This window comes from Dermacentor albipictus, chromosome 10 (genome assembly GCF_038994185.2).
Source record: "Dermacentor albipictus isolate Rhodes 1998 colony chromosome 10, USDA_Dalb.pri_finalv2, whole genome shotgun sequence".
Taxonomy (NCBI): domain Eukaryota; kingdom Metazoa; phylum Arthropoda; class Arachnida; order Ixodida; family Ixodidae; genus Dermacentor; species Dermacentor albipictus.
In genome coordinates, this window is record NC_091830.1 from 60972128 (window position 1) to 60985654 (window position 13527).

General features: G+C 44.2%; 1 protein-coding gene across 1 annotated transcript in view; it reads left to right on the forward strand.

Annotated features, from left to right (window-relative positions):
• The first annotated feature begins 10661 nt into the window (after positions 1–10661).
• The window catches only part of LOC135912085 (uncharacterized), a 36605-nt gene continuing 33739 nt past the window's right edge, over positions 10662–13527 (forward strand). The window contains exon 1 of the mRNA XM_065444464.2: positions 10662–11044. Coding sequence (XP_065300536.1) covers positions 10673–11044 — 372 coding nt within the window. The 5' untranslated portion in view covers positions 10662–10672. The remainder of the gene's footprint in view (positions 11045–13527) is intronic.

Here is a 13527-nt window from a genome sequence, read left to right on the forward strand (position 1 = left end):
GTTTTGTTCACTCACCTGCGTCGTGCGCGAGCGCCAAGTACCGCCACCATCAGACTTAGCGCTGACAATGATAATACAGTTACTGCCTTTTTAACAAACATGGGCTCTGAGGCACAAACAATGATATGGAAGGAAGACGCATTAACCTAGCACAATCAGCGTAAACCGGTAAGAAACCTCAAGCAGGCCGCAGGAGAATAAGAAACGCGCCTAAACTCAAAGCCCAAACGCCATTCCACTAGAAGGAAAATTAGAACATCATTATCATTACTTCTGGTCATGCAGAAAAGATTGGAAGCAAGAAAGAACAATTAAATATTGTTTCTCGCGAGAAACAATGGTATCTCTTGCGAGGGAGTTTTTAGCGTTTCTGTATACTTCCTACGGCACACTCTTCAAAAATTCGCGGCAGAACCCATCGCACGATGAATGTCGAGGTTGATGCGATTAGCATTAAAGCTGCGAACCATAGTCATGACACGCTCACGGCACGCTTCTCGGTAAATATGGTCATGCATATTGAGCAACAAAATCCCAATAAAGAAGGGCGTCAGGCAGGGAGATAGGATCTCTTCAATGCTATTCACAGCTTGTTTACAGAAGGTATTCAGAGACCTGGATAGGGAAGAATTGGGGATAAGAGTTAATGGAGAATACCTTAGTAACTCGTGGTTCGCTGATGATATTGCCTTGCTTAGTAACTCAGGGGACCCATTGCAATGCATGCTCACTGACCTGGAGAGGCAAATCAGAAGGGTGGGTCTGAAAATTAATCTGCAGAAAACTAAAGTAATGTTTAACAGTCTCGGAAGAGAACAGCAGTTTACGATAGGTGGCGAGGCACACCAAGCGGTAAGGGAATACATCTACTTAGGGCAGGTAGTGACCGCGGATCCGGATCATGAGACGGAAATAATCAGAAGAATAAGAATGGGCTGGGGTGCGTTTGGCAGGCATTCTCAAATCATGAACAGCAGGTTGCCACTATCCCTCAAGAGGAAAGTGTATAACAGCTGTGTGTTACCAGTACTCACCTATGGGGCAGAAACCTGGAGGCTTACGAAAAGGGTTCTGCTGAAATTGAGGACGACGCAATGAGCTATGGAAAGAAGAATGATGGGTGTAACGTTAAGGGATAAGAAAAGAGCAGATTGGGTGAGGGAAGAAATGCGAGTTAATGACATCTTAGTTGAAATCAAGGAAAAGAAATGGGCATGGGCTGGACATGTATGGTGGAGGGAAGATAACCGATGGTCATTGAGGGTTACGGACTGGATTCCAAGAGAAGGGAAGCGGAGCTGGGGGCGGCAGAAAGTTAGGTGGGTGGTTGAGATTAAGAAGTTTGCAGGGACAACATGGCCACAATCAGCACATATCCGGGGTAGTTGGAGAAGTATGGGAGAGGCCTTTGCCCTGCAGTGGGCGTAACCAGGTTGATGATGATGATGATTGAGTACCAAAAGGTTCTGCTGTAATATTCAATGTTCCAGCAGCAACAACTCGATTTGGACGAGTTGCTTCATCTTGCGTAAAACTGAAAGCAGCGCGAAGAATACGAGGACAGGAATCGAAAACAAACGGGACAGGACGTACTGTTGAGAAGTTGTATAAGCTTGCTGCATTGCCAAAGCAGGAGATAACTGTTTTAGCACAGCATCACTTAGCCTTGGAAAATTTTAGATAATTTTTCTAAATAAGCACCTCTACTTGCAGGCAGCAGGCATGCCTTTCAACCTTTCTGGCTATTCTTGGTGTGTTTTATACGTTATAGAAGCTGGTTGTTCTTTAAATAAATTTTCCAGTTGGCAGTAGAGCGCTCGTCCTGATGTGTTAATTGTCTTCGATTCCTGTCCTCATCTACTTCGCGTTGCTTCAAGCTTATTTCAAGGCTCCTTCCTTAGCAGACAGTGGGGGGTGGCAAATTCAGTGAAAAAATTCTTGAAATGAAGACTAAGTGATCGACTGAATTAAATAATTAATAAATTAATAAAAAAATTATTGATAGTTGGAAATATGGCGCGATAAATGTCGATGTTATAGCGATTAGCCTTATAACGCTGCGGATACAATACTCCTTTATTGGCTACCACCCGTGAGGTGCAAATTCAGCGAAATAAATACGGAAGAATTAATTACCTAAACCAAAAATTAACAATAAGGTAACTAATTGTTTAATTATTACAAGCTGATAGGGCACTAGTCTTCACCTCGGCATTCGGCGTCTGGTTGCTGCTGCGCTTTTTGGAAGAGCGGCTCCGCTTAGATTGCCTGGAACGCTGCGATGAAGAGCTCGATGATTGGTCGGGCTCCTGGCGCTCCATTTTAGAAAGGGGTTGGTACGGTACGGGAACACGGGCGGACGCTCTTCGTGATCTCTGGTAGACTGAAAGAAACGACAGCGGATTAGTCTCGGTGCGGACCTTAAATTCATTGTCTACTCTGTCACCGTCGTCCCTAATCTGATGCCTCAATGCCTCGCACTGGCTAGTAGGGCACAACGAAAAATATTCGGCGAAATGGTACCTGTCCTGTCGTCAGTGAACTTCGCTCGGTTGCACCTAAAATAACGGCCTTGCAGCCCGCCACCATTCGTCGTTTTCTTCTCCGTGCGAGCTCGCGGATGATGATGATGATGAAGAAGCCTCGATGAGTGGCACGAACCCACCGTGGGCTATATGCCACGAACCTGGCAGTAATATGATGATGATAATACTGATGATGATGATGATGATGTCCTTGATGAGTTTGGCGCTTACCCACTGACGGTGATTGGCCAAGAGTCAGAGAGACTTTGCTTATGTGTTCAGAAAATGGAGGTAAAATCTATGATTTTGTTGCATAAATTTAAGCGAGGAAAAATCAAAACGGTTCAGTAGACTGTCTTGTTATGAAGAGGAAAAAAAATTATCTGTAATATGGAAATCAGGCAGTAGAGCAGGGATGAAAAGAATAATACGGTCATCAATGAAATCGGTTTGATTCAATAATAAATTTTTCTAAGGCGAAGCACACATTTCTGTGCGAGTACCCAAGCACAAACGCTCCGAAAGACAGCAGTACCGGAGCGTTCAATGGCAGGCCGAGCTGTCGCACTGTAATTTCTAATGTCATTTTCCTCATGGAGGAGAAACGCCGGCATTCCAGTAAGTAGTGCTAAATCGTCTCTAATGCGTTATTACGAGCGCCGTTGCACGTGGAGCGGAAATCTTTCTCTTTTCCTATATCATCACCATGGGAAAAGCAAGAAGTGGCAGTTTGGCGCGGAAGGCGGCGCCTTGATGGTGTTAGCCAAGGATTAGACAATTACAGGAAGTAATGCTCTTTGTTTTTTTTTTCGGCCACGTAAACTGCAGTAAACATTCGCTTTGCTGCCTCAATCAACGAGCATGGGGTCAACCGAGCACAGAAATGTATGAGCTATCTCGCTAGACGACCGCGAGCACTCGCTGTGACAACCCCGGCGTCGTGAAGAGCGCCGGCAACGGCCAGCGAACGTTTCGTGCTCCTGCTCGCTTCACAGCGTGTCGGAGACTCAGATTACGCGACCTCCAAAACTGTAGGCGTACGAGAGTACAGAGCACACGAAACCATCGGTCATCTCGGCTCGGCCTTGACCTTTGCACCCGCTGCACGTTACCGCCACGATAAGGCGAGCTCAGGTCACGTGTGCACTCAGCCGCGCGGACAGTCGTGCGGAGATTGTTGGGCTGGAGGAGAAGCATGCTCCCCAACCACGGCGTACGTGATCACCTGACGTCCAACACTGGTTGCGTGGGAACACGGCGATCATCGAGCCACCATTCTTCTTTGACTCACTCTCGCACGCTTTTCTCTCTCACCTGCCGCATACGGCAAGTGGCCGGCTCATTATATCACCCGGACTTTATACGGAATGTCACAGCAACGCCGACGACGGCAAAAATTCACCTGGAGTGTCCGTATAACTAATTGCTACGGCAATAGCTATAATAATCAAGCATGCTGCCAGTGCAACGGTTTTGTTGATGCGCGACAACGTTTATAGATACTTTTTAAAAGTATTTGTAAACGTTGGGATGCGCCAGAGGGAAACGACACCCTCCTTGTCGTTTGCTATGCGCTCGACGAGCGCAAGACTTTCCCTGTAGGCGCTAACGCAAACCAACAGCGCTTAAATTTATTTTTGCAGATTGTTTTCTGCTTTCGGATGTTGTTTTCAACAACCTTCGCCTTCTAATTTTCTTGTCGTACTCGCATGTGTGCAACACATTTGTGTGAAAACTAATATTTTTCTGTTCAGGATGCGTGAGCCAGCACGCATGGCGCGTGGCTACTTTGTTTCGGTCAAACATAAGTAGGCAGAAAAGTGTTGTTTATTCACTGCTTTCATAAGCAACATATGGCATTCATACACAACACAAAAGCAGAGCTGGTCGAGTATATCATTATTTAGTACAAATGGGCGAATTCTGTACTACGATCATACATACATAAGACAGCTTCCTACAATTTCTCATAGACAGTAAATGGCTGCAGAGGCCATGTATGTTTGCTTTGCACAACGCAGCTCTACCAAAGTTTCGTCACAACAGTTATTCGTAATTATTAAACACATTATCAAGAGCAGCTTATCCGCATCTTTCGCATACCAGTAAAAACAACTTCCCTTTTTTTCCCCACAACGGGTATATTGCTAGTCCAAAAAACATGCTATATTTATTGAATTTTCTGCATAGCTTTCCTTGCGCTAATGCGCCGGTAATTATTTCGCAAATTATAATGAAAAGGTCTGTAGTTCTTTTTCATATATTGTTTTGTTTCACGATACATGTAACACCAGTAGAGCTTCATTCAGAGCGGTCGCATTGCTAATAAGGTATCATTACGAAATTCCTCACGAGCATATTGCAGACGCTTAAAATTTTTAATGCACTTAGTTTGTGCTATCACCATCTACGCATAAATGCCACACTTCCAAGACAACTAACAAGTGGCACCGAATGTTTTTGTCGATGGACAGCAAATGCAGGGGAGGTAAGGGAGAAAGGAAAGGCAGGGAGGTTAACCAGACTCAGTCCAGCTTGCTACCGTACAGGTGGGGAGGGTGAGAGGGAAGTGAAACATAAAGAAAGAATATACAAAGAAACGTTTCTGAATATATATAGCACGGGTTTGATTCCTCACTGCGCCAGATATATTTTAATGGTGAGTTGGGCACTGTTGGAGGGCACAGTGTGCCTCTATTCAGTGATGTTATGTATTAGTGCGACTAGGTTACTGCGATCACATCTGGAACCAGAGAGCTCCCTACCGAGGCCCTCATAGTGTCCTTGCTGAGGTCGTCGCTTGTTGAAGACGTCAACTCAATGTCGGTCATACCCAGAAGGCAGAACTAGATGGAACCATTGCTTGCAAAACTGATTCAAGGACTACGACAAAAATAGCTTTTTCCTGTTTTTCAAAAAGGCATTATGAATGTCTTTGTCTTGTAGAACTAGAAAAGTGCTGTAAAATGTAGCTGTAGGGAATTAACTTTTTTATGGAGGGTACGGCGTAATATCAAGATGGGCAAAAAAATGTTTATTTTTCCATGATTTGTAGTTTATAGTGGAAAGGTATGCGAAAGAGTAAATTTATCGTACTGAAATCATTTTTCACGAAATGTCTAAAACATGTTTTCACTTAAAAGACTACTAAGTGTTGAGTAGTTTGTGTTGTGAGCCAATCAGTGGAGAGGTCTGAACATGAGCGTTACTCGCATGTGACGTGCTTTGTTACATGTATACAGGAATTGAAGACTAGTGTTAACTACTGTATTTTGTAAGAAAGCATTCCAAATGAATGTGAAGTGCCATAGGAGATGTATCGTCTATGGGATTTTTTCCCTAAGGCATATAAATTCGGATCCATCCCGGTCCCTTCAAATAAAAGGGTTTGGAAGGGTACATTTCTAGTACTCAAGCTACATGTCCCTGCATTGTCCAGAACATGCTTTCACTCAGAACGTTGCAAAGTGTTCAGCTGGTTCTTCTGTTACCACAGTTCTGGCCTAGTAGTTTAAGCATCCGCCTCGGATGTGGGAGGTATGGGGTTCTAACCCCTGTGCCACCGCGTGCTCATGGATGATGCAATGGGTACAAGCTTTCCCCTGGCCTGGTGCAGGGATTCGCTAGGGTTAAATGCTTGGAAATCAGGTCTTTAACCACTCCTTGTGTAAATAAGACTAATGCTTGGAATGGGACTCTCTCACCAAAGGCATCCTTGCGCCATAATATTGAACTCATAAGGTGGTTCCGTTGTGGTCTAGTCAGTGGCCAGGTGTGAACAATTTGTCACTCACTTGTGTACCGTTTCTTTTTCCTTTTCAAACCTCTACTGTTTTCAAGCGTTTCATAAAGCACAACCAAGGCTATTGCGAAATGAGTGTTGGTTGTAAAATGTATAGTGCTCATGTACATAGTTGTTCAGGACTATCGTTAACACCTGTATTTTGGAAAACAAGACATTCCAAATGAATCTGAAGCATCTTACGAGATGAATTATGTATGACGTTTTTCTAAATAATGCACGTAAATGAACATTTTCATTCATGCCTAGCACCCAATGCTTATGCAGCCTTCCTGAAGTCACTTGTGTTCTCACGCTGCTACTTCTGAATAGTTTCCTGTGGGTATAATTTTCATTAGCTAACTACATGGTCTCAGTAGTTGTGCTGCAAATGGGGCAACTGTTGCTTCTAGGAAGACCCAATTACACAGTCCCTGAGGGCGCCAAATGAGCCAGATACGCAAGTGCTAAGGCACCCTTATCTCAATTTCGTTTCAGTAGCATATCATGAATGCTGGCTTTGCCAGTGCGTGACATGACCCTGCTCGGGTTGTTTTATGTCGCTACAAGGTTGCTTCATTCTTTTTCAAAGTAACTCTTGTACCATTATTTATGGTTGCCATTGTATCGTAATTGTACCATCCTAATGGTCGTAATTATAATTTCATCATTGAGCAGGACCGCTAAAAACAGTGTTATATCGGTATCTATTTTCTGCCAGTGTGTGATATACTGAAGTCAGTACTTTAGTCAATAAAGACAATTGGTAGAAGTGGGTCATCATTAAGAAATGTATTTTCTCGGCCCAAGGGCAGTACAAATATCACTGCAGTCGTCATAGGGCCAGTCTGTAATGTGTCCCATCTCGATTACGCATAGTGAAAAAGTATAACGTTTAAAGTATAATGTATAATGAGAAATTATATAATTTTACGCTTGTGTTTCCTCCTCTTTGAACAGCTGACATTGAGATGGCCGGAAAGTCGATAACATTCAGTCAGTACTTCGCCTTTCATGTCAAGGCAAGAAGTGTTCTAACTTCGAGGGCTGTCTCGACATGAATTCGCATTTTGTATGTATTAGTGCATCCAGAATCGTCTCTCCGCAGTCTGCCCCTTAGGCGCTACTCAACCACAAGTCTCAGACATGTTCTGTAGCTCATCGTGAACAGTCCCAATGGGTTCCAACGAGGAATGACCAAGTTAACATCCGATAGAGGGAGAGATATGTAAATGTTTTACTGTCTACTCTGTATGTATATATGTCTGTACACAGGTGTATTTTGTAATAGACTAATGAATGTTCGTTTGTCACAATAAAGGCACTGGGTCTTGGGCCTCTTCACTCGAGCCCAGCCTCACATATAGTTTGAAAGGAAAAATTAACACAAAGTCCATCTAATAGTGTGTGTCTCAAAGATGTCATGCCACAACACTAAGTCAACGCGAATAACAGTGAAAAGTTGAACCAGCAACATTATCGCATGGACTGCTAATAATAGAACTCCGCATAAAACACTTTTGTTACGTTGCCTGATGAATTATATGTTGACTGTTTATACCATCTAAGTGCCCAATGCAACTCAACCAAGATCCTATCTTGGGCACAAGAACTTTGCAAATGTTATATCATACGCAGCTTTATTGTTGAATGTGCAACAGTGCAAAAATAATGTTTGCAGTACACTGTTCGTGCCAATTGCTAATCAAGGATGCTACTACGCCTTTGACATTTGCTGCTTCTATGAACGTCTGCACATACTGTTATGTATGGCATGGTACAGGCACGTACCCAAGGCCCCCCCCCTCCCCCCCCCACTGAAGTTAGGTCGCATAAACCCCCCTCCCCGGCCACGCCACCACTTCTCACACAGATTCATAAAGCGCCGCCAAATCAATGTTGAGACTTGACAGCTAGCTCTTCGGCGGTCAATATTTTGCTGCCTTTTTCACTCATTTTGGATGGCGGTAATTATCGGCGTCTCCTGGGATGGGGAGGCCTATTTTCTCATCAATTCGGTGCCGGCGCGAATACCTCCAGGTGGATTCAGTTGTAACTGTGTATTCAATGGTCACGCGCATCGCTGTTGCTTCGTTAGTTCAACCTTCTTCATTTAGACTGATCCAGGGACCAGGAAAGAGATTCAGTCCGTGGTCAGCTGGTGTGTATGCACGTGGAACGAGTTGCGGCCAGAGAAAATGCCAATTGCGCATATGTTCATGAATAATCCCAGGGCATCCACTATGCCTTGGATGCCCTGGAGTTCCTGCGCCTCCTAATTTATTATAATCTCAGGTGCTCTCCTGAGACTTCCGTTTGTCGGTTACATGCGCCCTACGGCTGGATCAGTACTTGTAAAAAAAAACTTGATCTAGCATCGCGACATGAAAAGCACCCCGCAAAGAAAAAATTACGGAAGGCCAGCGAAGAATCAGACTACAGCTTCGAGATCCTAACTCATAACCTCGTCGAGTGACACTCCTGCAACACGCGTGACCGCTGAAAACCGCATACCGCCGGAAACTTCAACAGGATCTTCCTTCAATTGCATGACTGCCACCTGCACGGCCAACATCGACCACACCCACACCGTCCCGCAACCCAGAATAAAGAACCAACATATAAAGGCCAAACACATGGCTACACGCACACCAAATCACCACACTACAAGCGTGACGCCATGCTGCTACGCTGCTACGGTTGCCAGATTAAAACTGACTACTATCACCAAGTCTAGCAAGCGTCTCAGGAGCTGGAAACATCAGTCCAAATCAACATGGCGGCGCTCTTTCAGTTCCCGATTTCAATGCATGGGCCTTATGGGTAGCGTGTCATCTAGAGTCGGTATAGTAAATTTATAGCGGATGCGGAGGGACCCACTTCTGATTATATACAAAATATATGTGCGGCCAACTTTATAATTTGTATGTGTCCTATTTTCTGGTGCGCCAGCTTATGAACTACACCACCTTGTTCTGCTTGTGATTTTGCTGCGGACTACTGGAATTTGTTGCCAGTAAGGTATTACATCAAAAGGTCTTGTTGCCCTTAATTCGTGTAATGACGGTAGAAACATCCACATTCTTACATATGCATGGATCCCCTATTAGAAGATTGGAGAACATATTTATTTCCCAGCCTGCATTATTCTTCGGAGTACACTGGCCCCAGTTTCGTACACCACAGCTGGTCTTTTTAGAAACATTGAATACTCTCTTAAACATAACTAGAAGGTGCAATCTGTTTGTGATGTGCGAGAGAGTTTGCAAACCATGTGTGATGCCATCGACCCAAACAACGCAAGATTTCTCTTTCATTACATATTACATTAAATGTTACAAGACCATTTATTGAGTTAATCTATAAATACTGTTATTGCGACAAACGTCTCACAGTGTGAAGAAAAAGTTGGAATTGGCATTTTCGCTCCCGCTCTAGACTGGACATTCTCAGTCAGTATCCCGGACTTCTTATCCGTATTTCTGGTCAAATTTCTAGATCTAGCGCAATACTTACGCAAACTAAATTCATCATTATGAGCTGTAGTCGTAACAATGGATTCTTCATCTTTATGCTTATCATTTACAGCAAATAGTGGAACTAACCTTTTAGGCAGGTTTCATTGCATAATGCCGGCCCATATAAATTTAGTTAAATTGCTCTGGGTGGCTGAACATAAGGGATTTTTCATGAATGAAATGCCCGACAGTCTTCCGAAAGTGGCCCTCGGTGGACCCTTACTATCAATACTTACTGCATCAGCTTAAATACTGCTAGATTCACGAAACATGCAATTATTCAAGACTTTTTGAACCCAGGTACAGGCAATTTTTCAGAATATTGACACCTCGTATTCTCCGGGAACAAAAATTATTTTGACGCGACTAAAACTGAACAAATGTTTGTTCGAATACGTCGTCTAAGCCAATATTAAATTTCTAACGTCATAGGGAAGATCTGGCGCCTTCCTCTTTGTGCCCAATTTGTCGAGAAGATGAAACCATAGATAATCACTTTCTTATTCTGCCGCCGCATTTCTTCTTTAAGAAAAAAAAAACATGGTAGAATAAAGGTTTACAAAACTCTGTTAAATTTCTTTTTCATTTTAAATATCATTTCTCTAAGAGCCTCCACTCTATGAAACTGCCACAGAGATGTTCGCTCAGCCGTTGAGAAACTTATAGTTGCTTTAGGGAGATTTTTTTATGTTCTTGATACGTTACCTTTGTTAATTTCCTCCTGACAATTTCACCAATTTTAGTATTAACAGTTTCCTAACAGCATCAAGTTTCCTAACAGCATCAAAATCTTGGTAACTTTCCAGCAGTGGGTATGTGCCACCAGAGAGGGCAAGCCAAAACAGACCATGGCCCGAAACGAAGTAGCGCAGTTGCCACAAGAACTGCCCCTACCGGCCGGCTCTGGTGCGATCTGTCCAGCGCCAGCGCATCAGAATAAACACCAGCTAAGAGTCACCGTCATCGTCGGCATGTCCTGCGCCCTCTCCATCTCCGCGGTCACCTTCGTCATTATCTGGCTCTTGGTCCGGCTGGGCGATGACGCCGACGGCGATGACACCGTCCTCCCGGAGACCGCCTTCTGCTGCCCCGGCGAGGCGGCCGAACTGTTCGCCATCATCGACAACCAGGTGGCGCCCTGCAACGACTTCTTCGCGTACGTCTGCAGGAACGCCACGGACAAGGACTTAACGCAGCAGAACGCCGTGCATGACATTTTGGTAAGTGTCGTTGAGCAGCATAGGGCATTGTTACACTAAGGCTGTCAAATCCAAACACCGGTGAGAATTCGTGTCCGTTCAGACCTTAAACGTTGGCCCTGAACAGTGAGCCCCATAATCTTATCGATGACTGAAAACGAAACCCTACAATCGTAGGGAGAGCACGCAGGCGATGCGACATGGGCGAACAAATGACACGTGTGTGCACCTCCCTTTACAGGCACTTAGCGCTCCCTTTGCTGGACGCGTCATAATCCCGAATGTTTAGTGACGCGCACGTGCAATACCCCTAAGCTGCGCTCTGATGAAGCTGTGGCCATCTATAATTGTATATGGCAACATACGGAATACACAAAAGCACACTCGTAAGCAGCGGCTGTACCTCTCCAGCAGGTACCGTATCCTCACATACCGGTGTAAACCTCCACGCCAGTCCCAGAGTGAACATTCTTTTAGGCAGGTGCGCTCAAAGTGTACACGATTGCGCTGGAGAGAACGCGTCTGCCTGAAGCAAGAATTGTCGTAAAAATCATCGAAAAGTGGCGCTGCCTGGCGTCGGTTGATGAAGCGTGATGTTTGTTTCGTGATGGCGGTGGGTCCCGCTAAGTGTTGGCGTCTCGGTGTCTAATTTGCTTTTGTTTAAAATTTTTACCTGTATGTCATGTTGAAGTTTTTGTGGATAATATTTTATATTATAATGTAATATTATACAACAAATTGCATAATAGTGTATCATGTGTTTGGTGCTTCAATTCTACCTCCCCTTCCGCCACGAAATTAATACCCCCATCTATGGGCCTTTAGCACTATTCCGGATTAAATAACATAAACAAATATGTATTCATGCTACGGAAGGCATATGGTTGAACACCATGAAATTGTGTAGGGTTGAACGTCGAGGAATGTTTGGGAATAGGGTGGCAAACATTCTGCTAGAGGAACATTGACTGATTCTATCGATCGAGCAACGGAGGCCTGAATGACATACAGGTGTGAGAGACGCATTAGTGGGAGGCAGTGGATTTCATTTTACAAGCTATGCTTCAGTACGCTGACGTTGTTGCATGCCACCCCGCTCGGGGCTTCGCAGCCATGGCCTGGAGTCAGACCCACAGACTCGCCCTTAAAAGCAGGAAGCCGTAACCACAGGGGCCACAGCAGTGGGTTACTATAGTAAAAACGTGTTGGCACTGTGTTTACTTCTAATCAGAGCAACTATACCAGTCTTCCACGTACACAGCGCTGTATATGTGCACCCGTCTCGTCCTTGTCTTTCGCGCTGTTTAAAAAGAACGCTCCACTCTTATTTTGCAAATATTCCACAGGGCAGTAACTTACATTCATAGAATTCGTGGAGTTTGTAATGCTTTTAGATGGAATATACACAAGCTATGCCACGGAGATGGCTTTCTCGAGCTACTTGAGATAGACGATTTATGAAGCAAGTATAACTTATGCTAACTTCACTTTACAGCGACAAATCACGCTAACAAGTACAACTTATGCTGTCTTCAATTTATAGCGACAAATCACGCTAAGAAGCACATTATTTAAAGCATTCTTGATTTTTAACGATTGACTTGCACTTATAGAGTAGTTATATGCTTGAAGCAGATCAAAGCTTTAAAAGATATCACAGGTGTCCCTAGGTATCCCTTAAGAGATGCGAAGGCGAAAGCCTTGTAAAATCTACTGTTTTAACCTTAATCCACCTCAGTACACCTTAATCCACCTTCATCCACCTTAATCCACCCTTGTCCAGCTTAATTCAATAATTAATCAATCATTAACATTGATAACCACTAACGATCTCTCATAGAAGGCTGGACATGCTTTGGTTCGCGTCTTTCCTTCCTTGGGTCAACTGATATTTTCTCTACTGCACAACGTGACCCTGAAACAGAAATCTAAAGCTCTCGCCCTTATATAACCACTCTTTAAGAACTCTGATACTGTTACCACTTTCAATACTGAAGCACCGTAAATATATTGTCCTTCCGGGTAGCATGACTCCGCATTGCCAAAAGAAGGCTTTGGGGAAAATAATGGGTCGATAATTAATCCACGTCACTACAAGTTTCGGGGTGGTCGTCTGGAAAAAAGTGCCACACCACAGTCTCGGTGTATTGTGGATATGGCTTGTGCGTTAATTTCAATTGCGCTGGTTACAGAATAAGCGCTAAAGTGGGGTAAATTTCGAACTTAAATCTGACGTGCCTCGATATAGTTTCCGACGCATTGTAGATGCCGCTACCAGCTTTGCTAAAGCCGCGGTGGTGGTTTGGTGCCTTTGGCGTTACGCTGCTAAGCACGAAGTCTAAGGGAAGTCTAGAGGAACCCGCAGACTGGTGAATGTCATGTGATGTAGGACAGATAACCAGTGGTATGTTATAGTAGTGGAAAGAGTGCCAAGGCAAGTGACGCGCCTGCGAGCATGGCAGATACTGTATCAGAGGAGTGAGAGTAATACAGCTCATTCTCTT